General features: G+C 37.4%; 1 protein-coding gene across 1 annotated transcript; it reads left to right on the forward strand.

Moving 5' to 3' along the window:
* The first annotated feature begins 168 nt into the window (after positions 1 to 168).
* Positions 169 to 22408, forward strand: LOC129359042 (hepatocyte growth factor). The gene is made up of 18 exons (XM_055028409.1): positions 169 to 296; positions 1422 to 1581; positions 1824 to 1936; positions 2510 to 2624; positions 4725 to 4873; positions 7242 to 7362; positions 8123 to 8241; positions 11414 to 11579; positions 11684 to 11817; positions 13559 to 13652; positions 15031 to 15161; positions 15905 to 15934; positions 16194 to 16308; positions 16920 to 16994; positions 17091 to 17240; positions 17338 to 17444; positions 18179 to 18321; positions 18824 to 22408. The coding sequence occupies exons 1-18, from the start codon at positions 248 to 250 to the stop codon at positions 19001 to 19003; spliced, it is 2151 nt and encodes a 716-aa protein (XP_054884384.1). The 5' UTR covers positions 169 to 247; the 3' UTR covers positions 19004 to 22408.
* The last annotated feature ends 1068 nt before the right edge of the window (positions 22409 to 23476 follow it).

The raw sequence follows: 23476 nt of genomic DNA on the forward strand, positions 1-23476 counted from the left end.
AAAAAAAAAAAACGAAATGAAAAATAAATAACACGTAGAGCAAGAAGAAGACAGATGCGCAACTCTCGCGCGCAAGCAAACGGGCAGAGGAGGAGGATGGAGGGAGAGGGGGGAGGCGAATAAGTACCGAGAGGGGAGACGCATCATTTGTGCAGTGGTGGAAGCAAAGTCTCTTGGTGTCTGTCAGAACGCACAGCAGGCAGCGTTTCCATTTGTTTTCTCTGCACGTTGCTGTGTAGTGAAGGCGATGTGGATTTACAGGCTCGTTGTTGGACTCGCAGTCGTTTCTTGCTGCGGTAAGTTCTTTTTTTTTTTTTTTCTTGTCTTTGCCCCCGTAAACTGTTTAGTAACACTTTAGAAAACGTGAATGACTGGCCGCACTCGTGTTTCACTGCACTGGCTGGCGCTACACGAATAGCCATTAGCAGTTTTATTCATATAGCCTACCTTTGTATTAATTTAATCTGCTAATAATAATAATCAATTAAAAATAGAAATGTTTACACTATTTTGTTGTAAAAGCTGTATCTGAAGGTGCATTTGCTATCCATAGTATCTATTTCACCTTGCAAGAACTTTTAAGCATAAACCCAAATGATAAATGAAACATATGCGGCTGTGGCGTTTCATCTCATACTGCAAAAGGACCTCCTAACTTGTTCCAAAAAGCTCTGACAAAGTGACCAAATAACGTAATGTCACACAATGTAACCAACTAAAACCATTTTAATCTGTCTGTAGTCCACTTTGTTCTTTCTCGCAGACTGATTCTCAAAGTTTCATTCAGCAGAGTAAAATCATAACTTTAAGTGACTTACATCAAGCCTCTGATTCTTCATTCATCCTATGAACTTAATTCATAGGATGAATCTGAAAGCAACACTCTTCATGCTTGATGTTTAAAGATTGGTAAACTTTTTTTCTCTGCATTGGTAAAAGAAGAAAAAATATTAAGTCAATTGAAGTGCTTGCAGACAGAAACAGCACGTGTAGGAAGGAGGGGAAGGGTGATGTGGTTTTGGGATTTGAGACCAGAGTTTTCTTTTCAAGTGGTTCTCTGATTTTTACAGAGATGTAAAAGACCCAAGGCAAATTGGCACACTTAGAGCAGCCTGACTCACTTTTGGTTGTTCTTGTGTGAGTGTTTGTATTAACAGGTCATCTGCACCAACTTTCTGAATGATGTTGAATAATAATAATAATAATAGGAGATTAATTTTATTTAAAATGAACGAATAGCAACACAATTCTTCTCAGCGAATAACTGATTGCAGAACACATTAGTAAATCAAAAGCAAGTCCTGCCTATTCTTGCTCCTCATTAAAGTTAATTATGCCTTAGTGTCTGTTTTGCCTTAAAAAGTTCTTTCACACTCTGTATTGCTGCAACTACATGATCATGTTTTGTGATTGTGCAATAGGGGGCAGGCGAAATGCTCTCCAAGACTATCAGAAATCCGAAGGTACCCGACTGGCTGTTGTGTCTCCCGATTCCTCACATCTGACCAAAAGCAGGAAACTGAGCTTAACCAAATGTGCAAAAATGTGCAGTCGTGGAAAAAGACTCCCATTCAACTGCAGGTTTGTCAACAACGATTCCCCTGTCCTTTTTATTTTTTCAAATATGCAAATTGAACTCATGGAAACGGATGTCAGTTGAAAAAAAAAAGCAACAACCAAGGGATTGATGATGTGACTTCCTAACCAGAGTGGCATCATTTTAACTACTAAAACACTTGTCAATGCTTTTTGCTTCAAGAAATTACAGATTGTATTAAATCGTCATTTGTCTTCAGTTTTCTCTGTCTATTTTCCTTCCCCAGAGCTTTCCTCTATGATCATCAGAACAGAAGATGTCAGTGGCTTTCATTTGACAGAAATTCACCAGGAGTTCAAAGCCATCAGAACATCTACTATGACCTCTATCAAAAGAAAGGTGCCCTTTTCTGTTTTCTTTTCCTTTTTGCCAACTGATATTAGGACCAGACCATATCTCACCTGATCTTCCTGTCGATCAGGTCAGGAAAGTTATCCCCATAACTTTCCTGTCCTGTGTTTGTGTTGCGTTAATGTATCAATTATATCTGGAATTGATTTGTCTATTGTTTTTAGTGGTCAAAGTGGTTTATTTTTAGTAATCATAGAATTCCCCAGGGGGAGAAACAAGGGAGTGTCCAGGGTAATTGTCTTTTTTACAGCTCTGCTATATGTCATGCTTTACTCTCTGTTACAAAGTGGTGTTCTTATAAACACTGGAAATCCCTGTCTTCAATTTAGTCAAGATGACCACCAAAAGTGAACATTCTAGCTCTGCAGCCAGTGTGAACCCACATGGCCCTGATTGGGAAAACAGATTCTTCTTCTGGCAATTTCACATTCTTGTTAAGCCCAGCATTACAACTCCCTCTCTCTGTTTTCTTCATTAGTTACTCAGGCTTTGTCTATAAAAATTGTGATCAGGTTGTTAACTCATCACATTTCCCCCTTCTCTCATTTTGCTTCACTGCAGACTACATAAGGGAATGCATTGTGGGGACAGGTCAGAGCTACAGAGGGCGGAGGTCAGTGACAGTCAGTGGGATCCTGTGCCAAGCCTGGGCCTCCCCAATACCTCATGAGCACAAGTAAGACATGCAACGTTCTTTTCACCTCAGTGTCAAACAGCATTGTGTTATAAGCTGCTGTTAATGTTAGTGTTGGCCAGTAAGAGCAGCAATTAGCTGGTAGCTAGAGGCTAGTCTGTATCCATGTGTGGATTTGATGTATTAGTGGCTGATTATGCTCCAGGGAGCAGTCATTCATCAGAGGTGACCTCATTGTAACACTTCACTGAGTCACACACCATTTCCTGCAATGGCCAGTCTGTTTTTCGAGATGTGTGTTTATTTTGCATGTGTGTCTCGTACGGAAATTAGGATCTTATCTAATTTGCAACTTCTAAGATAAGAGGGATTTTCAGCAAATTCACTTGCTGCATGCAATTTCTTTGGGGAATGCATCAAACAACAGAAGTGAACTAAATGGACAGCAAGAGTTGATCACAAAGAGCAACAAGATTAAAGTGTAAGTCCCGATTCAGTCTGGAAGAGCATGGAAAAAGAACAGTGTGTGGTAAAACATTTCTATTACCAGGATGTTTTTTGTATCATTAAATGTCTTATCATCCATCTGTACTTCCTTCCTTCCTTCCTTTCTCCCATCATTCCTTCCTTCCTTCCACCCATCCATTCATCCATCCGTCCGTCCATCCGTCCATCCGTCCGTCCGTCCGTCCGTCCGTCCGTCCGTCCGTCCCTCCATCCATCCATCCATCCATCCATACATACATACATACATACATACATACATACATACATACATACATACATACATACATACATTGATGGTCATTGATGATGGAGAAATGCCTCAAATTCAACTATTGTTTTTAAGATAAGAAAAAGAAAAGCCCAAATGTCCTGAGGATACTGAAAATTTAAGTTAGCAATGTTGTGAACCTTTGACAGTAATTTAGACATGCATAAGATAGAAAAGAACTAAAAGATTTTGAAAACAAACACAAAAATAATACAATAAGCTTCTAAGCTATAGTATATGGTCTGCGTTCACGTAACATAATTAAAGCTCATCAAAAGCTTTCAAAGATTTCAATTTGAAGTAACTCTTGTAATCTTTTCCCACAGAGGAATTTGCTAGAATAACACAGTGATAACAGTCATTACCAATAATAAAGTAAAGCAATGTTTACAGCGTTTCTGATGTTGGCCAGCAGATCATCATTGTGAGCTCAATACAGGGCTTATCTGCTCAAGTTATCCTGCCTTTTCTCCCTTTCTTATCTTATTTTTACCTAATTCAATTAAGGTATTGCATTTTTTTATGAATAGGGTATAAAAAATACCATTTAGAGAAAAAATATGAGTATTTTCTAATATCCTAAAGAAATGTAAAGTGTCATATCCTTACATAGTAGTGTCAAGAATACTGAATGGGCTTTGTTGTGAGCTGTTTAACTCACATATAGCAAAGCTGCCAGTGAATGTTTGTACTTTCAGTGAACCTCCTTTGTCAAACTATGTATAATGCCTCTACAAATCAGGTAATTACACCAAGGAACTTTGTATGTTTTTATCAGTCAGCTTGTAGGCATAGGGAACTCTGACACACAGAAACACGCACACGCACACACACGCACACACACAGAGAGAAAAACCAACAGGACTTTTATCAGCTGCAGGTTTTAACTTTCTGCCTCTGTTCTTATCGGCCACCAAAAGATGAACATTTCATAGTTTATCATTTCATCATAGTGGAAAAATACAGCTCGACGTAAAAATTACACTTGCCGTGTCCATCATCCCCACTAGTGACCACAGCCATGTGCTCGCCTGATGTCAAAGATATGAGTCATTTGTCAGCATGTTTATTCTACATTAAGAACAGGCCTTGACGGAAAAATATCACCGCTGCTACATATTAACATGTTTTCTCTAATTACCAATTGTATGGAACGGATAAGTCAATTCTCCAGCTTTGCAACCAGTGACTGTAAAAGATGTTTATTCTTGTTGCAGGCAATTTACAACAAGCAGCAGCTGGCTTGTAAAGGACAATTTGCTTGTCATTCTATGATTAGTAAAAGCTGACATTAAACTTCTGGTTTTTGTTTCTTCACTTTGCTCTGGTTGTGAGATGTCGTTTTGCTGCTGCTCTTGTTCCAACAGATTCATGTCTAAGCGGTACAGGAAAAAGGACCTAATAGAGAATTATTGCCGCAACCCAGACAACTCCACTGTTGGTCCGTGGTGCTTCACCACTGACCCCAGGCCAGACCTCCGACACCAGGAGTGTGGCATACCACAGTGTTCACAAGGTAGACTGTGCACACATATACGTCTCTGCATGAGGACATTCATGTTGAAGTAATAAGCATACCGCATTGGAAATTACTACACAATTACAATTGTTATTGAAGCTTGACCATCTGAAATGAAGTATAGCATATTGGGCAATCAAATATTTGGAGAAGGCTGTGCTTCCTCTGACTGTGGTCTATTTTACCTCTGTTCTTAAATACATGTCAGTCCACGGGGTTTATTTACCAAGGCAGGCTGCAGCTGTTTCCAGGTGTGGGGTTCACTTTTTAATGTCCTCTCTTGTTTCATCAGGCTCTGATTTTATGAGCGGTTTGAGCCCCAAAGGAACAAGTCATGAAATATTAGAGGAAATTAATGCCTCTGTTGTTTCATCTAGATAAATATCCAGCCATTAAGCCTGTCCTTGTGGCAAACATGAGGTTGTGATGAAAGCAAAACACTCTCAGCCTTAATGTTATATCACAAAATGTTACTGCTGGGTCTTCCTGAAGGAGTGGATGATAATGACTGCTGTTATCTAATCCTAAGGGATTCATGCTGTCAAAGGGTTTGAACATCAGTCTGAAGAAGAACACAAGAAGTTACAGGAAACATATAATCCAACTAAATTTTGATAGAAAAGGTTTTGTTGTGTTATTGTAAAGATTTGAAGGGTTCCTATTAGCATGTGTGCTAATAGAGAGCACACATGCAAATACAAACATGGCATGCACAAGCTGAAAAATACCAGCATCCAGAAGCAATAAATGTGCTGTGTCATGTCAGGACTGGGCTCATAAACATCTGCTTTTAATAGGCATCCTTTTGGTTGTTTACACTATGCAATGTGTCCCACTCACCATTTAACCAGTGGTGGCCTCTCTTCATTAAACTTTGATGTTTTCATTAATCTGACACAGTTTGTGCCAAGGTGCATTTAATATCTATTAACATAACTAAAACAGCATAATTGAGACCTGTTAACGAGATGGTCCTGTTTTTTGTAGAGTTTTTTTTGTGTGTGGAATGCATTTGACTTGTAAACATCTTACATGACACCAAATAATGCTTACAGTGCGCCTATTTGGCCATCATTAAGGATTTCTGAGAAGGAAAACAAGAGGTATCAGAAAACAAACAAATTTGTTCCATCTAAAACATGTTAAGCTCTAAAAGTGTTGTCACATATACACTCTGTGTCGAGAGTATATGTTTCACAAAAGGTATCTTGTCACTAATTTTCTACATAAATATTTCTGCCACGTATTTCAGCTTCGCTCCAAACAGAGGTTCTTCCTTTTCATTATGACTGATGCAGATTTCCTCTCATTGCCTCGAATCATCCTTACTTCCAGTGAACCTCATTTCCACTGTTTTTCGCTTGTTATTTTGGTTTCAGATGAGCAAAAATATGAGTCATAGTTGAGCGAACCAACAAGGGCATTATTTAGTTGAGCAAATACTGGAAAATTTACGAACTGTTTTGGGTTTTTCCCACCGAATTGGTTCCAGTGCTCAACCAGTGGGGTTGTTTGACCCAATTCTTCATGGCTTCTGAACCAGTCTGGTTTCCTAAAACCATAGAGCAAATTCAATGCCATGTAATCACTGCTTCATCCGGTGGACAGTTACACCACACAAATCACTTTGCTGAATGCCAATCCATCATTTTGTTAACAGTTTAACGAATATGCAGTGCTTGAGAACTTAACGTCATGTACCAACCATACCACTAATATGGGGGACATTTTGGACACACTTTGGCAACTTGCTGTTTCAAGCATTTCTTTAACATTCTGCTTGTAAACGGTTGCAAGGAGATGGTTATTTGACTACAGTTAATAAGATCTTGCCAGTAGAAACACAGTAAAACGTCTCTGTGGTTTTAACTTGTTATATTTCCTAAGAATGAACTGGCTAAACAGGGATGAAAAACAAATTCAATGGCAATCGAGTGTAATTGAGTTTTCTCGACAATTATGTACCACTGAATTAACATGTTCAGTTGTACATACATTCAAACAGTTTGAACAATCACACATTTCTTTTTGTAACTCATAAAAATACAGAAATACAATTGAATACATTCTTATGGAAATTAGTTGCAAAATGGTTAGATTTACAGGTGAGAAATTCATGCAAGAATATGAAAAAATGGTGCAAAATCTTGGAAGGAAAGTGGTCACTATTTTGCCAAAAAGGCAAAATGACCTGAGGCTATTTGTTGTTTCAGAACATATTCATTAAAGTTAGATGGCTCAAGGCTGGCTTCTTCTATTCATCAATGGATGTGACAAAGTCTTAGCAAAACTTTTCAAAAAAATAACTTATTGAAGCTGCCATATAACAAACCTTATGCTATATTTATCTTTCTTTACTGTGCAGTTGAGTGTATTACCTGTAATGGGGAAGATTACAGAGGACCAATGGACTATACAGAAAGTGGGAAAGAATGTCAACGATGGGACCTGAATGAACCTCACAAGCATACATACCACCCCTCAAGGTAAACCTGTCACACTTAAAATCACATGAAGTACATCTCACAAACCATATGCTTTGTCATTAGTGCACTGATGTGCATGCAATATGTTTTCAACAGACATAATTTTTCTGTAGCTGATTCATGAGACTCACTCTGGAGATTAGTGATTTTGAGTTAGCCAATGAAAACATTTTCCCTAAGGGAAGTGATGGGAATCTAGTATAGATCTGTGTTTTTTAACTGTGGTATGCTGGGAAATCCCCATTAGGAAAGCTATATATTTCAATTTGTGTAAGTATTCCTAACATCTTTTCAGCTTGTCTTGACATATGTCCCTGTCAGCTTTTGCAAGGTTTTGTCAAGGCTGTTCCAGCTAGTTGGATGGCAGGTGGTCTGGATTAGCTGAGACTCGTTAACACGTCCTTAATCATCACACTATTTGTACAAACCGGGCCCCAGGCTGCTCATGCCGTTAATGAAATGAGAGGAACCGTAGCATGGTGCTGCTTGCCTGAAGGCAACGGGCCTGAAGGGATGTGGGAGTTGGGATGACTGACTGCTAAACATCTGTAGTGTGGCAACTTATTATCCTCCTCATTTCCCTGAGCTCTAAACACATAAACAGATGGTGTCTGCTCACAACTAGTCATCTATTTGTCAGCTTCATGTAGTACTATATACTCTCTCAAATTATTCCACTGTGCACGCAGGAGAAATGTGGAACTTTTATTGTAAACTTTGGGCTTTTTGTACACTCTAAGGTGTCTCATTTTTATGTTAGATACCCTGACAAAGGCCTGCATGATAACTACTGTAGGAACCCCGATGGACGTCATAGACCATGGTGCTTTACCACAGACCCAAATACACATTGGGAGTACTGCAACATCAAAGTTTGTGGTAAGCATGAGTGCATGTTTGTTTGTGTGTGGTTAAAGAGTCCCTAGTTATGCATGTCAAGTGAAAATTTGCCTGTGATATAAACTAGGTGTGTTTGTGTTGAATGGAGGCCTGTTGCTGTCAGTCATGCCTGACTGAATTTTCCACAATGTTCAACTTCCTGTAAGATTTGTTTTACCTCATATTGACATGAATCTTCCTTGATGTTAGGGAACACACATACACAAAAACTTATGAGCTGGCCCCCCTTCTTTAGTATACAAAATGTTTATTTTTCACAGCACCATCGCCTGCAGTTTATTTTTCTCTGCCAGCTCTTGGTAGGCAGGCTGCACAGAGCTCAGTTACTGGTCCACAGTCAGCAACACATGTAGACAAAACACAGGGTTTATACCTGTGTTTTTATTACACCTCATACACTTGATATAAAAGGTTTGATTGATGTCTTCACAACTAATGCTGTTAAACATTAGTGGAGGCATCTCTTCAGCAGAGAAGCTGACGAGCTTATGGGAACAAACCATAATCTCCTTCACCTGTTTCCAGGTTTTGCAGAGACCGAGTAATGCATTAGTCATTTCATTTAGGTGTAGTTAAACAAGAAAGCTTCTAACTGGAGTTAAATACCAATTGCTTAGTTTAAAATATGCAATTGGTCATTCTACTTAACTTAGAATGACCAAGTGGTTCTAAATTCCAGATCTACTGCAAATCCTATACTCAGAGATACTCTCCAGTCTGATTGATCTTAAGCTATTTTGCAAAGACGAATGGGCATAAATTTAAGTTTACAGATGTGCAAAGCTGATAGAAACATAAACCAAAAAGACTTGCAACTGTAAAAGTAATGAGAGATGGTTTTACAAAGTGTTGATTAGGACAGAACCAAAGACATTACATGTTTTCAAGTTTCTCCATATTTTTTTAAGAGACTGGCTGGCCTGCAAGAGACATCCACAATCCTGGCACCATGGTTGCTTGATGGCAATGGTCCATATGGACCCAATGATTCAGTGTTTCCCTTGTTTTCTCCCCTCTAAAAACTGTCTTCTACCCCTCACTCTCTATCTCTCCGGCTTGCTCTTTGATATGGGAGTTTTTTGGTAACCACCCAAGTTTACGACCCAGTTAGTCTTAATCAAAACAAGGCTGTGAGGACAAAGCGAGAGACACAGAAATGGAGAAGTGGTCCACTCACAAGGCCCCTTCTTTTGTTTACTGTTAAACTGGCACATATCTATTTTAGACACAATAAAAAAAAACTTTGAGATTCAGTGTTTATAATATGTTTTTGCATGTACTCATGTACAGGCTAATGAACTTCTGGCTTGCCTCTGACCCTTCTGTGAATAGATAAAAAAAAAGGGATTTCTGCTTTGTTTTTCCAGATCTTCTCTCAAAAGAGGCCCATAGAGGGGGCTGTTCTGCTGAAATGAAATTGCTGCTAAATATCTAATGAAGCACGATCACTAACCAAATATTTCTCCTGTTCTAAATCTAGAAACACTGGTTGATCTCAGCTTAAAAACATAATAATTTGCATATACAAAACGAAAATGTTTGCAACCTTCATGTTAACAACCAATCTGCAGTGATGACAATTATTGACTCAGAGTACCTGTCTGCATTATCTGCTACATGTGAAATTATGTGCAAAGATGGTCTTTGCTTGAGAGAAATAACTGTATGAAGATACTTAATGGGGACCATGCACTGAAGAGTAGTCCTTGTTCAAGTGTAATATTTTTATTTTTTAATCATTTTATAAGAATTTTATAATGTCAGATATTACAGAAATTCAGAAAAAGGATGCTGACACTTTGGCCTACATATTTGAAGCATTTTAAAACATCGGAATGCTATGATGGGATTTGATGGTTTTTTTTGGTGGGTTTTCTTTGGTGTTGATAATGTAAGATTTTAAAATGTTAATGCACGTTGATACTGACCGTAAACACACACATTCTATTTTTATTGTGGAACAGTGGTCAATGTTATCAACTGTGTTTCACTCTGCTTGTATATGCCCAAGAATAAGGAAAATTGATTTGTGATGGAGTAGAATTAAATCCTTCAAAAATAATTAAGATTTCCAGTGCAGGTGATGGGACATGATTTTATTCTGTGCGTCTTTGTTATTTATGCATTTGTTCTCTTGGTAGTGAAATCTGTTGTCGTCAGCCACTTTCCTGCTCTGGATAAATTTACACCAATCTTTCACTTATTATGTAGACTCTTCACAAAGCAAGAAGCAGACGCGCTACTACGAATTGTGCATGTGTCTCCTTATGGATTTCCTTTTAATTTTTTCCATGTGTTTCAAAGACCATTGACAGAAACTGCTTCAGGACAGACGAGCATGGCCAGCAGATGTAAATAAAGACTGATTTTTGGGATGTGATGTCAAAACCAAGCCAAACATTGTGCTGTCACAACCTGGTTTGTGGAGTACCAGTTGAAAGCTGTGGTTTGTATGTTAGCTGTCAACATCTTGATCCTTGGAAAATAGAACAAGTGGGCGTCTTGTTACGAACAGTAACAAGTAAAGCACAACATTGGACCACTCTTACCCCTTTTTTACTTTTTGTATTCTGGCTCAACTTTGGAATCACAAGTGTTGTCCTGCTTGTGAACATAAAATGCATTTTAACGATGCAATTTGTTTCACTTATTAGATCCAACGATTATTAGGATCCAGAATCGTACTTGCATACTTAAGCTTGAGTCATTCCTTTTTAAAAGTAGATAACTTTGCCTGCATTAAATATTATAGAATACCAATTTTAAAAAATATATAATTTCAAAGGGCTCCACACAAATACAACAGCACAAAAATGCAAGCAACCAATACTAAAAACAATAGAAAACATGAAAGACACAATAAAACAGAACAACTGCTGGAACTTGCACCACAGATTCAGAAGAATGGGTTTAAAGCATAAAAAATGGTAAAGAACTGAGGAAGATTGAACATGTTTTTTGAGCATAGAAGTATCAGTTACAGAAACAGACTGACACATCAAGGGGGATATAGTTTTAAGTGGATTACGATGAGTTCCCACCAGCCAGTCCAAATAATATCATTCTCTTCTTATTCTTGTTACTGTGTATTTATCAGCATGCGATTCAACAAATCAGTTTGATGTTCCTAATATTTTAAACTCTTTTACAGAAACCCCTCCTGAAAGTCCTGAGGTGGAGACAACCGAGTGTTACGAGGGCAGAGGAGAGGGTTACAGAGGCACAGAAAACACGATGCCCAGCGGACTCGCCTGCCAACGCTGGGATTCTCAGTATCCACATAACCACACATTCCTACCTGAAGCTTACCCTTGCAAGTGAGTGAAAAATTGCATGAGAAAGTCTTCCACGCACTTACTCACCAGTGTGCACTCACGTCTGAGAAGATAACACAACGCCTTTTTTCCTCGCTATTTTCTAGGGACTTGAAAGAGAACTATTGTCGAAATCCAGATGGTCAAGAATTCCCCTGGTGTTTCACTACAGACCCAAGAGTACGCACAATGTTCTGCACCCACATCCCTCAGTGCGGCGTCCAGAACAGTCCTGTCAGTGGTGAGAAACTTGACAGCTTTATTTGATGCTGAAAGCAGCAAGGACAAAGCATGTTTCTTTAGCCTAAAACAGAAGAATATTTGGTCATTTTTACATTTTACACACTGCAGAATTCATATGAGACCCTCTACCACACATATTGGTTTGTGACCAAGGTCCTCTGCATCCCTGTGGAAAATTGTAATCTTACAGGACTGTGGGAAGGACTGACCACCACATCTCACATAAATAAAATCTGACAGCAGTAAGGGATGGTCTGGTCTCACTGGACAGGGAAAGGATGAAGTTGGGGTATTAGTCTTGGTTCAGATTCCTTCTGCAATACCAAGAGATTCTGAAAGGGAAAGATGTAGATCTATGGTTGATTACACACATTTCAATTTCTCAAGGGATTTTCAGGAATAATTTTTAGCTTCTGTGGCTTTGCATAAAAACTGACTCTGAGGTTGTTTTGTGGTTTACCCTCGGGGGTTGAATACATTCCCATATAGAAATGAAATGTAGGATGACAGGCAGCTTAATAACTTATTTATGTCCAATGTTTCTCCAAGGAGTCATAGAGGATGACTTATTTTGTGTTCCCATCTCTGTGTTCTAGATCCAGCCATGATAGCTAAAGCAAAGGAGTTTTTATAGTTTAATGTGAAAACTATATATTTTTGGTAGGGTAGGATTTGTTAGGAACAATTTTTCATATTTTTCCTGTAGTTTCTATAGTTTACTGTTGAAGTGTAAAGTTTCACACCAAATGTGTATAATTCTGCAAATACATTGCATTACATCAGTAGCAACTCTGAAACAAAGTGCCTTGAAAAAATATTCATACCCTCCACGGTTTGTCACCACATAAGTTGTAAGAAAACAGTTACAAAGTTTTCAAATTCTTAGTTACTTATATGGCATGCAACGCACCCAACCCATCAAAATCCTACCTGTCAAGATTTAGATTGGAGAACAGGGGAAATATTCTGCTATCCTATGCTACCATACAATTGGGGATGTGAAAGTTACTACAAAGTTTTAAGTTACGACATAGTTACTACAATAATTATGAACGGGAATTTTTAGGGAAAATACTTACATGGGAGCAAAGAGGGGCAAAATAAAGTACTATCCTGGCCAAAACGGGAGATTTGACAGACATGACTAAAATCTATTTTTTTCAGATCTGCCCTTTCAAGTCCTGCCATAGATTAATGTTTTGGGTTCATTTACTGTTGGAATGTGAACCTCTGTCCCATTCTTAAGTCTTTTGCCTCCTACAACAGATCTTCTCATTCTGTGTATTTAACTCCATCCAACTTTGTATGAAGTCTATCTTATAGAACAAATCTGCACAGGAAATTGCTTTTTCCACTTCCTGTCCCACTGGGGCGGTAGTTGTTTTATATGCAGGCCAGCAAATTTCATTTTTCTATTCGCTCTGCCCACTTTCAACTAAATTTCTCATGGTACCAAATTAAAAGAAATTATTTGCATGTCCCACCTTTAAAAACCATGCATTTCTAGCTCCACTTCACAGTGATTTGCTACTTTTTGTTAGTCTAACATACATTCATTTAGTGGCTGGAACTTCAAAAAAAGATAAAAACGATTAAAGAACTATGAATACTTAGTAAGGCATCCCATTAGCAATTTGTTTCTCTTGTTTCTGTTTACAATTTGCTTTGTATGTTTTACATATAAAATAAATATCTGAATTTCCTTTCTCATTTTTCCCCACTTTTGTGGTCAAACTCAGACTGCTTCTTAGGTTTTGGAGAGAATTACCAAGGAGCGCAGTCAAGGACTAGATCAAACCTACCCTGCGCTCCCTGGAGAGACCACAGCAACAGGTCAGTCCATTGAATTGCTGCTCCTTTCCTGCCTAATAACTTTTCCAAACTTTATGATGTAAAACACAGACCTGCTCTGCCAATAAATCACATACGTAACACAAATTTTTAGGGACATTAACCATCAGAAGCTTTGTAACATTTATAGGATTTTTAACAGTTCTGTGATATCAAAACTTTGAAAATGACATGCTTTTTGTTAAAAACATTTTCCAATATTTCCAAGAACCAGCTGTGCAGACCTTAAGCATGTTGACCTGAGATAGGAAACTTATGTTGACCTTTACATAAGTCATTCTGTTGTTAGCCCACCATGGTGCGGTTTTTGATTCCAGGAGGAGAAATTGGCTACCGTGACTAGCTTCTTCAGCATCTATGAGCAACCAGTTTTGTTTCCCCACAAAGATGACCTAACTCAACAAGAATGACTCCTAGGGATAACTTGAGGGATATACACTTCAGTCCTCACATTTGGCCCCAGGGCCCCTATGTAGGAACTTCAAAGCTACTCAGATCCATTGACTGGAATCCTGTCTGTGGGTCAAAGGTCATGGTCAGGAACTCACAGTGAGAGAAATAAAACTCAGATTTGGAACTCATGCTTGCTTTATTTCAAAACCATTCTCTTGTGCTGTGCTGTTTTAATGCTTTTGTTAAATTTGGAATAAGAAAGAATTTTGGTTTTGGTTTTAAAAACTCTTTCAAGAGGACACTCAGGAGTTGAATATGTCAGCATAAAATATAAATATTGGAAGATTTAGTGTGCCAAAACTTTCTTCCAGACATGCATCTCACAATATTGGCCTGCTTTGTATGAGCAATTTCTAGATTGGTTGTGTGAGTTCCACTTTTTTTTTTCATTTAGTTTGTCTTTATTTCACCCTGGGGGATTTATGTACTTTACAGTAATGTAGCTGTCAAAATGTTATATTGACAACATCATCAGTCATGTCACTTAAACTTCATCAACTAAAGCTAATTATCAAAGGTAAATATGTGGGAGGGTCAACTGGAGAGAGCAGCTCTTGATTTAACATGATATAAAGACAACAGGTGTCATATAAAGAAATAAATAAAAAAATACTGTAATAACATTATTTTACCTTACATTCTCACAAAGAGCAGTTATGGTCATTTTTGTGGCCTGACTGTTTACTCTACTGTTTACCTATCTGTCCTACACTGTTCACTTCCACAGAGCTTACAATCATTTCTGGCATGCAACTTTGTTACATAAAAGTGCTCACTGTATTTGGGAAAAAAAAAAACTTTCAATAGGATGCCACAAATTACAACATATTCCTGTGAAAAAAAATGTTTTCTTTAGAAAAACTGTCCATGTCCAATTTAGACAATGTTTTTCTTTCTCTTTGTTCAGGGGGGAGAGGGGCATGCTGATGGGTGGCCTAGAAGGAAATTTCTGCAGAAATCCTGATAAGGACAAACATGGCCCCTGGTGTTTCACCAACAATTCTGCCATTAGCTGGGATTACTGCAACGTAAAACCTTGTAAGTGCATGAACATGTTCTCATGTTATACCATCAAAGTTTAACAATGACTCTTGCACTCACACATAATGAGAAAACTGAGGCAAACTTGAGGTTTATCATTCTTGCAGATGAAGAATTGTAGTAAAAAAATAACTTGAAGTGGACCCGTTGCCAATACTCAGAGATTAGTGCATGTTAGAGAATATTCACAACTCATTACGTATGCTGGAATCAAATTAAAACCTCAAATTTTCTCCCTGTCACACTAAGCCTCAGAAAGAAACCTTAATATCGCTGTGTCAGATTTGACAACATTAGATGAAAAAAGTAAAAATAACCCAAGATATATAACTCTACTCAAATACTGATAATGGCTAGCAAAGACATGTATTAAACAAATCTTTGACTGCAGGAAAATGGTAGAACTAAAAAAAGAAACGGAAAGAATACAGGCTATTCAAGTAAATCAGATTTGTCTTATTCTTCATGAATTAACTATTTACTGAAATTTACAAGTGTAACTCTTGTTTCCCTCAAATAAATACCTTAAACTGTTAAATTGCTTAAGTTTTCTTCTGTGTGGCAAAGTCTTACAACATCCAATCAACTTTCTTTATAAATGCACAAAAAGGGTTGTAAAGCTCACAAATACTCAGGTCAGATCTGACAGCACTTATTCCTGTAAGTTCTCATCTTGTTCCTTGTTATTAGTATTTGTAATTAATGCAAGACAACATGTTTCTATCCTCTCTTGTCTACAGGTGATACTTTGCAAAACAGCATTCCACCAGGTGAGTGTTTGTGTCTCTATGAGCAGCCAAGCCATAATGCTGTGTTTCTTCAGCATTTGTTGTTTTTGAAGTGCCTTTTATAGTCGCTGTTTAAGCAACATGTCAGAATAAAACATTAACCTGTAACTCTGCATTCATATTTATAATTTAAGTTACATGTGTTGTAAGTCTATATTCTCTAAAAAGGTTAAAAAAACAAATGAGTTTTTTTTTTTTTTTTTTTTTTTAATGTGTGCATGTCTGTGCTCATGTCTTTCAGTCTTTGTAGCTGAGCCAACCCCTGTGAGATGTTTTGTCCATAAAAGAACCAGGATTGTGGGGGGAGCTCCAGTTGGCATATCAGACGGCAGCTGGATGGTCAGCATACAGAAAGGGTAAAGCATTTCAGTTTTATATATTTTCCTCCCACAATTAGGAAAAACTAAACTTCCTTTTTAGTTAATGATTGTTTTAGATGGGTTTTTTTTCCCACTTTTCAGTCCAACTTTTGCACGCAAACAATTTAAACTAATTCCAAAAATAAGTGTTAAAACAATTACTGCGTGGTGTGTGAATTATTTGCAGTTTGTTTTATCTCCCTTACCATCCTCCTCATCTTCAGTGGTGGCAAGATAAAACCACCACTTAGTGATCCAGACAATCACTTAACTGAAGTGATTTTTACATCTAAGCTGAAAACTTATTTTCATTAAGACAAGGAATTTGTCTCAGAAAGAAAATTAACTAAGTGTCTATCAAAAGATATTAAAAGTATCTAAAAAAGGTAACATTTTGAAAAAAACAAAACAAAACAAAAAAAACACATAATTTATCTATTTTTAATTAGTTGAATACCAGTGACAACACATATGTGGAGGAGGTATGGATTGCTCTTGAGTTTTTTATTTTATAATGCAGTTCATGCTAATCACATAATAAATCTAAAAGACTCCAGATAACTTGGTTTCATCCACAATGTCACATTTGGCTTTTGTGTTATTCCCAGATCGGTGCATTGGTGTGGGGGTTCCCTTGTGCGAGAGGAGTGGGTACTTACTGACAGACAATGCTTCTCCTCCTGGTAAGTTCTTTGCTTTGTTTTGCTTTCCACCCACTGCCAATTAAAACTTGAAATGTTTTTCAACTCAACATTGTTATTTTTCTTGTGCTCCTTCAGTGTTCCAGACCTCAGCGAGTATCGAGTGTGGCTGGGAGTCTCTGATCTTCGAGAAGGATCTCCTGACAGACCCAAGAGACAGGAAGTCAGAATAGCTCAAGTGATATGTGGCCCCAATGGATCCAGCTTAGCCCTCCTGAGACTCTCAAAGTTGGTGCTTGAGAAAAAAAAAAAAACTATTCCCAGTTTTATTTAAGCATAAATCTCTGTTTGTTGTATCTGAATAATGCGTATTAATTATGTCCAGGCCCGCCCGTCCTGCAGACAATGTCCACACAATTCAGCTGCCGGTGGCTGGGTGCTCCATCCCAGAGGGAACCATATGCAAAATGTATGGATGGGGAGAGACAAAAGGTATCCTTATTTTAACACACCACAGCTGTTGTATGCATGCTTATCCTGTCTCCTGGGATTGTTGCAAATGATGTTGCATGTACAGTGCACAGGACAACCACAAAAAGAGAATAAATTGTGTGTAAAAAGACAAGATTAATTTGCATCATTTAGTCAGTCAAGGGACCACTTTCAGTGGCCTTTAAAAAAAAGAACAAATATTTTAATTGTATCTTCATATTTATCAAATGTATTAATACTTCCACCATGTTATTTTTCATCAGTTAATGGCAATATGCTTATGTTTTAATACATTTTTGGTGCAGCCTTGTAATTTCTTTGTTTTCTGTTGGATTCAAAAGTAATTTTGTTTACCCTATCACCTTTTGAAATTAAAAAAGTAGATTCATTGGACTAAGGTATGTTACACCAATCTGTTATTGTATAATTTTGGTGAGCTGTCCAAATTATTGAATTGAGATAGTTTGTATACTTTGGTTGTATAAGTTTTTTTTTTTTATTTCAGCTCATGTTGTATTTCTATCCTCTTGAATCAGTCTAACCAATCTCCTCTGACATCAGCATGTTGTCCACACCATGACTAATGCATGAATGAGTTGCTGTTGTGAAGTTTGCACATTTGTGACTTAAGTTAATAAGCCATTGACAGGTATACCTAAATGTTCATAAAAATAATTATGCTGTTTGATCTGTAAATCACCCAGCAATAATTAGGATCCTCTGTCATTCTTTAGGCACTGGTCATGATGACGTCCTAAAGTCAGTGGACTTGCCCATTGTTGGAAATGATAGGTGCAGAGAAATGCACAGAGGGAACTTCCATATCTCCAACACCAAGATCTGTGCAGGGGGGAAAAGAAACGAGGGAGTGTGTGAGGTACATAAACAGAAACAGAGAAACAGTTTTTGGAATCATTTTTTATTGCATTATTTATTGGCGAGTTATTTAACCATTTTATTTTGAGGTCAGAAAGTGTCATGCAACCACGTTGGTAAATGAGAACAGGCACTGAGATCTGGATAAAAAATAATTGCTCCCAATGTGAATCTACAAGAACTTTAGTGTCTTGATCCAACACAGTGCTTTCTGAGCCAAGTCTGATCTAAATCTCAAACAAATGTTTTTTGAATCCACTGGCTTAGATTTCAGTCTGCTGTAAACAGAGCAGCTGGAGACTGTTGCTTCAAATTTCATCAGCTATCCAAAGCTGTCTGATGTTTCTGACTTTGCAACAGATCCGAACATGATGGTGCCGCCTGTCACTGAGACTGTTTAAGCATACTTTTTTTTCCCATTTACCTTTGTTGGAAAGCTTAACAGTGATAACAGCTCACTTACAGATAACCAATAATAGTCAATGTATTTTTTTCTTTTACAGAGAGATTATGGGGGCCCTCTTGTGTGTCAAGATGGTGATCTCAAAGTTGTTGTTGGCATCAGTGTCCATGGCAGAGGCTGCGCTCGAGCCAACCAGCCTGGCATTTTCATTAATGTCCCCTTCTACACACAGTGGATTTACAAAGTCTTTCGATATAACCCAAACTCTGAAACTGCTTAGAAACAAATCACTGCTAGGGGACTAGATTAAAACTAGACCCTCTCTTCTTTAACTCCAGTGGACATCTTTAACTCAGGACATCTGGTTTCTGTGACTCAGATATCTGTGGGGTCTGCAGCTAAAGATGAAAGTCTGAGAAGTACTTGCAGTGATGATGGCTTTAAAATCACTAGCAAATACCATACCGACTTCAGTGCAGGAGTCAGTGACTAGTGGTTGAAGACAAAGATGGAAACGTATTACTTCTCATATCGTAGACATGTAACATCATGTAATTTTTGAACCATGTAGAGGGAGAACAGTTTCGATAAAAGACAGTTATTACATAAGAAAAAGAGGCTTTTCAGTCAGTCAGAACCACAGTCAAAAAATACAAACAGGATTGCGAAAAAGTATTTGCCCCTTTTATCTTGCCTGTTTCGGTTCCTGGAACTACTATTAATATAAGATAAGATGACCAAAGTGAATTTTACAAAGCAATCTGTAAATTATTAATTTAGTAAAGGACAAAATGCATCCAGATCAACCTGGCCCTTTGTGAGAAAGTTAACACTTGGATAAGTCATGAATTAGCTTTGATTTATCACAATATTTTGGAAAGTTAAGTCTAACTACCCATAGCCACATGTGATTATTGCCACATGTCTAAAAAGGAAAACATAATTTAAACAATACCTGCTTGTCAACACAGAGTACAATAATATATCATACATTGTAACACATGATTCCCAGACCTACAGCGAAACAGATGAAGAAGTAAAACTTTAATAAGCCACAGAGATGATAATTATCTACAATTACCAAGACACTGTACAAAGCCGAAGCTGACAAGCGGTGGCCAGCCTGCCGAAATCACTACGAGTGTATATCCAGGAAGTTACCAAAGAACTTAGAACAATATCTTAAGCAGCAGATATGATGAAGCTTGATTCAACAATAAGAAAGAAAAATGGCGTTCATGGTAAAGTTTCAATGTGAAAACCATTTATAATCTAAATAAACATAGATGCTTATCTCATATTGCTAAAAAGGTTTTTGGTATATTTTGTGGACTTCCGAGTTACAAATTTAAGTTGTGTAATTGGATAAATCTGGTACAAAACTGAGTTTGAATCACAGAAATAGAAAATCATTCTCAAAGTCCAGAAGCTATTTGAATCCAAAGGGATGTAAAAGACTTGACTGTGTTCATGTTTTACTTTGAACTGGGAAATTCTGACTTCCCAGTCAGAAAAATCAATGGGAACTCCCTCTGATGTCAGATTTCCCACTGGGAAACTGGCCAGTTACAGCTTGCAAGACCAAGTTCACGTTTCAATATGGACCTCCTCACATCAGCTATAGTGAGATTTTGTGGAATTATGTTTAGGTAACACTTTATTTGAAGGGATTGCATAAGACTGACACACACCTGCCATGAACCTGAAGGTTTCTTCATAAATGTCAATGACTGGTGTCATGAAGTGTCATTCGTTAAATAATGACACTTTTATTGCAAAGTTGATACTTTTAATGTATTTTTGATGCTCCTATTAATGCAACGCTGCTTTAAAAAGTCATTATGTATTTTTATGACAACAGTCATAAGCATAATTGAGGACCCCTTCATGCTCACGACAGTTGTTATGTCGTCTTTATGACAGTGTCATGTCAATCACATGCACAGCCCTTCAAATAAAGTTTTACTGATTTTTATTTTAAATGTCAAACATATGAGAACATGTCTATATTCTGTGTCACATTTAGCACATGCAACTACAAACTAAACAAATTAAAAGTGATGTCTGCTTATGGAAAATCACGTTTAAACTTGATGTTTGTTAGAGGTACTGTTAACAATGTTTGTGGGTGTCGCCATGATGAAATTCCAACTAACCTTGGGTGACGTTGGGTCTGACGTAAAACTGAGCTTCGAGTACCGATTTCCAATCAAACTGGAAAGCAGCGTTAGTGTCACTAACTGTCGGTCCATAATAGCAGTGGCTGCCACCAAACGAAGCCCAACCAATTAGGTTTTTAGGGCAATTATTCTTTCACATAATGCCATGTCAGTTTGTATAGCTTTTTTCCCTTAATATATTTATCATTCTTATTTTATCATTCTTTGAAACTTCTTTTTCTCAGGTTTCCATTCTATATGAGATCTGTCAACCTTGACAGACTTTCCATGTGTCCACTGTAGATGTGCGTATGTGAATTCTCAAATCCTGGTATTACTTGAATGAATTGAATACCAAATGCAGAGGTTCAAATGTTGGACCAATTAGAAAACCAACCTGTGGTAGAACATGTTAAGGGCACTCCATCCATTTCTGAGGGGCTTAAGTAAAACAAGTCCTTTATGTAAATAGTTATTAAATGAGTGTATTTGTGACACTCTTAGTGTAATTTAGGTCTTATAGATCTACAAATTGAGAACATGAATGTTGTATCAAGGAGAAAAAATAAAATGTTTTTTTTTTTTTACAGTGGAAACTTTCTGTCATCTTTCTGTCTTATAATTGTTAGATTTAAAAAAAAATCTTACATTGTAATGTTATCCCAGCACCATGGACTGTACATATATGATCCCTTTTGTGTAAAAAAAAAAATAAATAAATAAAGAAGTGCCTATCTTTTAAGTTATCATTCATGTATATTCATAGGCTCATTCTGAACAATTTCCAGCAGTTCAAATTTTGAACCAATTTGGTTATACCTCTTTTGTCCATGTCTGCAGTAGTGATTGAGAAAAATAACATCTGCACAAAGAGATAATGTAGTCATATTTAATGAATCAGAATTTAATTGAAAAGTTTTAGTAACTCAGTTCATTAAGTGAAACACAGACAGATGTTTTCAAGTCTGCCTCTTAATTATCCAAATTTTCTGCTTATATTTAGTGGAAATTTGAAATGTAAAAAAAAAAAAAAAAAACATTTTTTAATACAGAAATGTGGGCTCAATGAAAAGTGTGTTTTATTCATGCTAAATCTTATTTTCAGAGACATCTTTTAGTCTGACAAACAAGCTTCATTGCAACGTATGTTACGATTCATTGAATGTGACTGCATGCATGGATCAATGTTTAGCCAGGACTGATTTATCAGTGCAGGCAGAACTCAACACATCCTTAATACCTCCACTCTGAATGCTAATTTCACTAAGTCAGTCAAATTTTGTGTACAAGGAGTCAGTTTTATCAGAATGACACTTAAATTGACAAAGCTTGATATACATCACATCCATATTATGTATGTACAATTGCGATAAAGTGGTTTTTCTTGTATACATGTGTTTTGGCACTGAAATATGCTGCAAGCTGCTACAGTCTACATGTTGTACAGTATTGCCTTATGTTTTCTGTATAATGCTGCAAGGTTCCACTTACCCATCATGCTTAAGAATAAACAGTTTACCTAGTGATGGCTTTTCCCATTCATTTTGTCACTCCAGGAGACTAATTTGCATCATCCTCTAAATGTCATATTCCTTTCCGGACCTTCTTCCTTTAGCAATTATGTGTTGTCTTAACCATTAACCATTTTGCTTCTTCACTGTATAATTAATAAGATGTTGCACCTCTTCCCCAGAAGATGGCACCACAGCAGCACACAGTCTTCTATAATGTGTAGGAACTCCTTGCTAATCTCATCTCCCTTGCATAGATACACATAGAGTGAAGAGGCAAGCACATTCATATTCCTACTTATATATGCCAGACCCTCATCCACAGACATGCACTGACGCACATTGCGACACACACCAATAGCTGTCGCCTTTTAGTGATCGCTGATCAAATAATAAAACAAAGCAGGAATATTCTCTCTCACCTGCTCAGCTTAACAGACAAGAAGACGCAGATTTAGCATACAGCAGACATCACTGTGTGTTTCTGGGCAGGTGAGACGCGGCATGCATAAAGGTCAAAGAGTTGGAACCGTGAGCTCGAGATTACATGCCGAATCTATTGAAGCTGCTTGAAGAACCGTGTGGAACAAACAGGAGACTTCACTGCTAATGTTGACACAGTTTACACACAAGCAGAATAATGTACACACACATACACACAAAAAGCACTCTCAACAACAAATGCTGTTATTGAAGCTGCAAGGCATCAAAGAGAGGCGATGTGTTAGAAGTTTGCTTTCATCTGTGGGTCAACTGGATGGAAATGTAGACAAGAGGACAGACAACTCGTAAATTCACAATAAATTTTAGTACTCAGTCAGATGTTGGTAGAATATTGCAAGCACCCCATACAACCTTAAAAGTTTATTCAACAACTGCTATCATCCATGCAATCTTAAAGTTGCTACAAAACCAAATCATGTGCTGTTTTGGACAACAAGTATGGTTTTTGGTCAGCATTATTTCCTAAAAACAAAGTGAAATATTCAGTTCTATTAGAATCTGAAAATAATATAATAGTAATATAGTAGTTGTGGTGTCTGTGATGACAGTCCAACCCATTTATTTCCTGCAGTCAAATGA

This window comes from Poeciliopsis prolifica, unplaced genomic scaffold (assembly GCF_027474105.1).
Source record: "Poeciliopsis prolifica strain line A6 unplaced genomic scaffold, Auburn_PproV2 SCAFFOLD001, whole genome shotgun sequence".
NCBI classification, from domain to species: Eukaryota; Metazoa; Chordata; class Actinopteri; order Cyprinodontiformes; family Poeciliidae; genus Poeciliopsis; species Poeciliopsis prolifica.

Bases quoted from the DNA above. Each gene is read 5' to 3' on its own strand.
- LOC129359042 (XM_055028409.1), top strand. From the start codon at position 248: ATGTGGATTTACAGGCTCGTTGTTGGACTCGCAGTCGTTTCTTGCTGC. The intron at 8,242-11,413 runs GTAAGCATGAGT...ACTCTTTTACAG, and splicing joins CTGCAACATCAAAGTTTGTG to AAACCCCTCCTGAAAGTCCT. The intron at 11,580-11,683 runs GTGAGTGAAAAA...GCTATTTTCTAG, and splicing joins CCTGAAGCTTACCCTTGCAA to GGACTTGAAAGAGAACTATT.